The sequence below is a fragment of the Marmota marmota genome, unplaced genomic scaffold, assembly GCF_001458135.2.
Source record: "Marmota marmota marmota unplaced genomic scaffold, marMar, whole genome shotgun sequence".
NCBI classification, from domain to species: domain Eukaryota; kingdom Metazoa; phylum Chordata; class Mammalia; order Rodentia; family Sciuridae; genus Marmota; species Marmota marmota.
Window position 1 is genome coordinate 5,098,220 of NW_025999853.1, and position 6,000 is coordinate 5,104,219.

General features: G+C 50.3%; 1 protein-coding gene across 3 annotated transcripts in view; it reads right to left on the bottom strand.

Annotated features, from left to right (window-relative positions):
- The window catches only part of Abtb3 (ankyrin repeat and BTB domain containing 3), a 37,266-nt gene extending 35,665 nt beyond the window's left edge, over window positions 1-1,601 (bottom strand). For all 3 annotated transcript variants that reach the window (XM_048802486.1, XM_048802492.1, XM_015482574.2), the window contains exon 1: window positions 1,000-1,601. In XM_048802486.1, the coding sequence (XP_048658443.1) occupies window positions 1,000-1,260 (261 nt within the window). In that variant the 5' untranslated portion in view covers window positions 1,261-1,601. The remainder of the gene's footprint in view (window positions 1-999) is intronic.
- Window positions 1,602-6,000: the final 4,399 nt, after the last annotated feature.

The window sequence follows — 6,000 nt, forward strand, 5'->3', positions numbered from 1 at the left end:
ATCGAAAACATTATAGACAAAATTCACATAAAACGTACATGGAAACATTTTTGTCACATTATAGCAAAGGGCTGTGTCTAATATATAAAGAGTTAATTCTAAGTAGATTGGAAAAAAAAAAACAGAAAAGCTAGCTGGAGGGTGGGGAAAGGGAAACAGCTTCTGGAAATAACTGAAGACTGAGACCCTAAGAAAGGCTGGTGTGTTCGAGCGACTGCTTCCATTTTTAAGAATTTCCATAATGAAATAATCAGGGAGTTGCACAAAGGCTTCTGCAAGTACATTTAGCTCAGCATCATTAATAAAAGGAATTAGAAGCAACCTAAATATCCATCATCGAGGTACAGCAAATGAAAAAATGATTTTTTAAAAAAATTCAATAATATTATCTTTAATGTAAAATGTCAAAAAAGTGAGATAGAATATAATTTTTAAATAATGGAAGTATGTGTTTGTTGTGTGTCAGGGAGACTTAGTATTTCTCGAGAAAACTGTTAGCTGTAATTAAATAAATCATCCCTGCCCTCCCCTCCTGGAACTCACTGTGTGAAGTGCCCATGCAAAGCAACCCCATTTGTCCCTAGTCACTTCCCGTTGGAATTCACTGCTGCTTGTTTCTCTGTCCCTGACATTTCCCCTCACGGGGCATCTCCTTGAGTGAGAGACACCAGCCACTCTCCCTGTACCAGTTTCAGGATTTTGGTGGTGGAGAGGGGATGCTGCCTATTTCTGAGCTGCCTCCTAGGGTCTACAGACTGACTGTGTCTCTTCAGTATAGTCTAAAAGTTTGGTGACACCAGCCTGGATGTGTCCTGCGCAGTAGCAGACAGGCAGAACCCAACAAACCCTTAAAAAAAAAAAAAAAAAAAAAAAAATCTTCAAAAAAAGGCAACCTAAGCGGCCAGCAGGGGGCGCCGCAACCCAGCGCCGGCTGTTTCCATCTGGCCGTGGGGTGGTGCTGGAGGCGGTGGTGTTGGCTCAGACCCCTGGAGCCTGTACCTGTTCACTCACGGTGTTGATCCCATCAGGCCCCAGCAGAGACACCGCCTGCTTCACAAGGTCCGTCCGCCCGCAGTTCAGCATCCGAAAACCCAGGTCCTGCTTGAACTTGGCTTCGATGGCCACCGCATCCAGCTTCCGAGAAGCGCAGAAGCAGTCGTCTGCCCTGAAGGAGGAAGAGAAGGTCATGGGGGTGTGGCAGCTTCCCCGGGGCCTGGTCCTTGCCCAGCAAACTCCTTGGGGAGCACGAGGCCCTTGCATTGCTTTTCATGTAACTAGCCAGTTCCTAGGCTGCCCTGAAAAGACTTCCTCCTGATCCTGATCTTTGTCCTTCATAACTGCTGCCATTCTGTGTGTGTGTGTGTGTGTGTGTGTGTGTGTGTGTGTACTGGGGATTGAATTTAGGAGCACTTAACCACTGAGCCACATCCCAGCCCGATTTTGTATTTTATTTAGAGACAGGGTCTCACTGAGTCGCTTAGGGCCTTGCTTTTGCTGGGGCTGGCTTTGAACTTGTGATCCTCCTGCCTCAGCTTCCAGAGCTGCTTGGATGACAGGCATGCTCCACCGCCTCTGGGCTCCTGCAGTACACTGGCCTAAGAATCATATGGAGAATATTTACTGAATGTCTACATGGGTAGGCGCTCTGCTAAACTGTTGGAGAGAAAAAATTCAATGAATGCCCATAAAACCAGAGTTGGATACTGTCATTACCTCTCTTTAAACCTGGGGCAACAGAAGCATGTAAGGGGCCTTCCCAAGGCCATGTGGTCTGCAGGTGGCAGAGGTGTGAAGAGCGGGCCTGTGTATCTACTATGTGACACTGTCCCCAGTCAGCATCTGCTGTTCGCCCATTCTCCTGTCTGCTCCTCACACTAGGCTGGGGAGTTCTGAGAGTAGGGACTTTGTCTGCATCTCTCTCCATCCCAGTGCCACTGGGCACACGGCACATGGGGTGCTCAGGAATGCGAGTTGAATGAACACAGAATGGGTGTTCCCGACCTTCCAAGAACAAGACCGAGAACCTGTGAAACGACTCAAGAGCATATTTGACAAGGTGCATTGAAACTGTCAGCTGGTGGAATGGCAGGAGAATGAGGCTAAGGAGAGGGTGGGGAGGGTCATCAAACAGGTGACAAATTCTGGTTATAAAGGATGTCACTTCCTTCTCCTGGAGAATGAATCCACTAATTAATTATTAAACCACTATGCATTTATTAAGCTTGTATCAAATTCTGCTCTAAGTGCTGAGAACACAAAGGAAAACAGGTCACTGCCCCTCCTCTAGGAGCCCACTCCCTGGAAGGAGAGGGGATGCAGGCACGGGCTGTTGTCATTCAATGTGGCAAACGCAAGAGTTGAGGCTTGGAGACAGGCACTGCCCCAGGGCAAGTGCACTGTGGGGAGATGAGGAAGCTGGACCAGAGTCCAGGGGATCCAGCCACACTTCCTGGGGGAGTTGACCCTGAGCTGTGCCTTAAGGGGACTGGGGAAGAGAGGGGGAAAGTCTGGAGGGGGGACGTGGCAGGCAGAGTGAGGGTCACCGTGGAGATTTAGTGCTTCTGGGCAGAGAGTGCCAGAGCCGACGGTGGCAGGGGCAAGATGCCAGGGGACCTCTGCCTAGTCCATAAGGCTCAGGCTTTATCTTCAAAAGCCAGTGAGGGTGGCCGAGCAGGAAGAGGGACATGGCTGGCCGGCAGTCCTCAGAGGCAGGAAGGATGGGAGAGAAAGCAGGAGATGGGTCAGTGCTGAGTGAGTCGCTGAGCAGAGCTGTGTCCACCAGGCAGAGAGTGCAGGGGCCGAGGGAGGGCAGGGGTGCTGCGCTGGCACTGAGTGCGAGGTTCTGCCTTCCACCCTGCAGGGTGCCTGCTGCTCAGACTCAGGCTGGCCCAGAGGCCAGCTGACGCCCACTGTGTCAGCAGGAGCTGGAGCTGACCCTGACCTCTTCAAATCCCCTCTGCTTGCTGTCAGAGGCGGGGAGCTGAGCAAAGAGGCCAGACGTTCATACTCCAGGCTGGTTGTAAGGATGCCTGCCTGAACCTACCCTGCTTGTGGTGGCAGGAAGCCAGTGGGCCACCACCTTCTTTTTCATCCCTGGAGGACATGGGAGGGGCTGATCCTCCAGAGCGTTGATGGCACGGAGGGTCCCACTCACCAGTAAGGCCAGGATCTGGGGCTGAGCCACCCAAAGAGCCTGGGAAGTGGACGGAGGCGATTGCCCTTGGCCTGCTGCAGGTCCTGGCTACCATTCATCCCTGCCCGGCTGTGGAGCCTTGGGCAGAAGGAGGTCCCAGAAAAGGGACCCTGCTGGAGGAGATGCCAGACCCGAGGAGCGGGCTTTTGGCCACCAGGGGGAGCCGATGCGGAGCAGATAGACACAGGCCCGAGACCCGAGGCCTGCTGTTGAGATGGGTGGGGTCTATCTAACCTGCATCCACACTTCAGAAAATGGGCGTCCAGCCAGGCCTCCCGGGGTCTATTTGTATGAGAGCCCTGGGAGGGACAATGAAAAGTATTGGGGAGCTTACAACTGGCCAGGACCTGGACTCCAGGATCAAGGCCTTTCCGTGGCAGGTAGGAGAGTCAACCACCCCAACATTGCTGGCAGGGTCTCCAGGAGGCCACCTGGGTCAAGGTGGGAAGGACTACTGGACCACAGGCCTGGCTTCAGACATGGCATCAGCAACCAAGACATAAGCTTCTAGGGCACAGACCGGGCTGTGCCTCAGGGCTTCTTGGCTCACTCATGGAGGTTTTGAATTTGGGTCTCCTGCAGCTAGGGTTACCAGATCAAGCAATTTAAAAAATACCAAAGAAATATTGCACGGGACACACTTATACTAAAACGTGATCCACTGTGTCTGAAATTAACTGGTGGTCCCATCTTTTATTTGGGAAAAGGCAGAACTATCTCCCAGGAAGAATACACAGAGAAACCCTGGATCCCTCCAAAGTGTCTGCCTATCTCCAGAGGGGAGGGATCCTTGGTGGGGCAGAAGCCTTAATTCAAGGGACCAGTGGTCCTTAATGATGGCTGAAGAGTAACAGGGCAAGATCCTCTCCATCGCAGAGGACTCTGGGAAAGGTAAGGTGGAGCCTGTGTGTGTTGTATGGAAGTATCTGTACCTCACACTGGTGTGTGTGTGTGTGTGCCCAAATCTTGGAGAGCTATCAGACTTGACACACTGCAGGAACAACCTCCCGCCCCCTCCACCAATTTTTATTGTATTTATTTAATTTTCCATCTCATCTTTATTTATTTTTCCATATTGTTATCGGTGCATTATGGGTCACACGTAACAGTGTGATCTGTTGTTCCATATTTGCACACACACACACACACACACACAGTATATGACGATATCACTTGGCCAATATCATTCTCCAGTACTTCCCCTTTCCCTCCAGGGACAACCTTTCTCCCAACAGACTGCTACCCAATCTGGAAGAGGCTGCGTTATGGAAGCCAGAGCTCCATCTTGGGACAAAGATGCTATCAACTGTCACTGTCACGGAAAAACCCTTCCTGTCATTTCCTCTCTTTTGTCTGTCTCCTGAGTCCCTTGTGATGGCATCAATGCTCCATGGACTCATTCCAGTAAGCTTTTCTCCCCCTGCAGTCAGGCTACTTCCACGTGACTGGGTAAACATTACTTTATTTTTATGTGGTGCTGAGGATTGATCCAGTGCCTCACACATGCTATGCAAGCGCTCCACCATTGAGCCACAGCCCCAGTCTAACATCAGGTATTTTTAAAAAGATGGTCCTTTCCCTATTTTGGAGGTCTTGGCACCAATCATTCCTGAAAGCAGGCCCCAGGAACCACCTGTTTATCAAGATTCCCTTGGACCCACAAAGTAAATAGAGTTCTGCCTACGGAACAAGAAAAGCAAAACAGGTAAGAAACATTTCCTACAAAAGTGTGAAAACATAGGTTTCTGTTCAACCCAGTTTGTTAGAGAATTTAATCCTGCAACATTCCTGTGAACAGGGCCCGGAGCTCCACTTACTCTCTCTGGAAGTCCCTGTAGGATCTCCACTGCTGTCAACCAGCAGGTCCCCCTGTGGCCCGAACAACTCTGTGTGCTCTCCTTTGTGCCTGACTTATCTATGCAGCAGTCTATTAAGCCAGTCACCTGGGGCTTCACCAGAAGCTGACCAGCTTTGTGGTTTTCCCCTTGAGTGGCTTTTCAACAACGCAATCAAAGAGCTGATCAATTTAAGTAAGACGTTCAGCTCCCGAGCTGGTCAATTTTTCTGATTTCTCAAGTGGTCCAGCCCCGAGAGACTTGCTCAATATCTTCCACCACTTCAGGGATGTGAGTGACTTGAGAAAGATGTTTTCCAGAGGCCTGCAGGGGGCCTGGCTCGGCAAGGGACTGGGCTGCCTTTTCCCCCCAAGACAGGAGATGGCAGACGGCTGATCTCTCGATTCCTTCCAAGAGACAGACGCAGGCTGGTGACCCCCGGATCCCCGTGTGCATTACTGTCCTTTAAAGCCAGTATAGAAGCTATGAGCGCCAACTCTCCCTCCCTGGGTTCAAGTCCGGGTTCTGTAACACAGTGACTGTGTGATCTTGGGGCAGGTTACTTAGCCACTTTGTGATTTGATTTTCTCATCTGTAAAAGAAGCTTTAGTAATAATGCCGTCCTCACAGGGTTTTGGGTGTCGATCAAACGAGATAATCCGCGTACAGTGCTTAGCACACAGTTCTCGTTACATGTCAGATTCCTCATATCACAACTGTTATAAATTTACAAAGCCAAACACAGCTGTTTGGAAAGAATATATCATATCTGGGAGAAGTACATACACAGACGACACACAGAACACTGCCTTCCTAGTGCTGCTGCTGCTTCTTTTTTTTTTTTTTGGCACTAGGAATTGAACCCAGGGGTGCTTAACCACTGAGCCACATCCCCAGCCCTTTTTTAATATTTTATTTTGAGACAAAGCCTCGCTGAGTTGCTTAGGGCCTTGCCAAGTTGCTGAGGCTGGC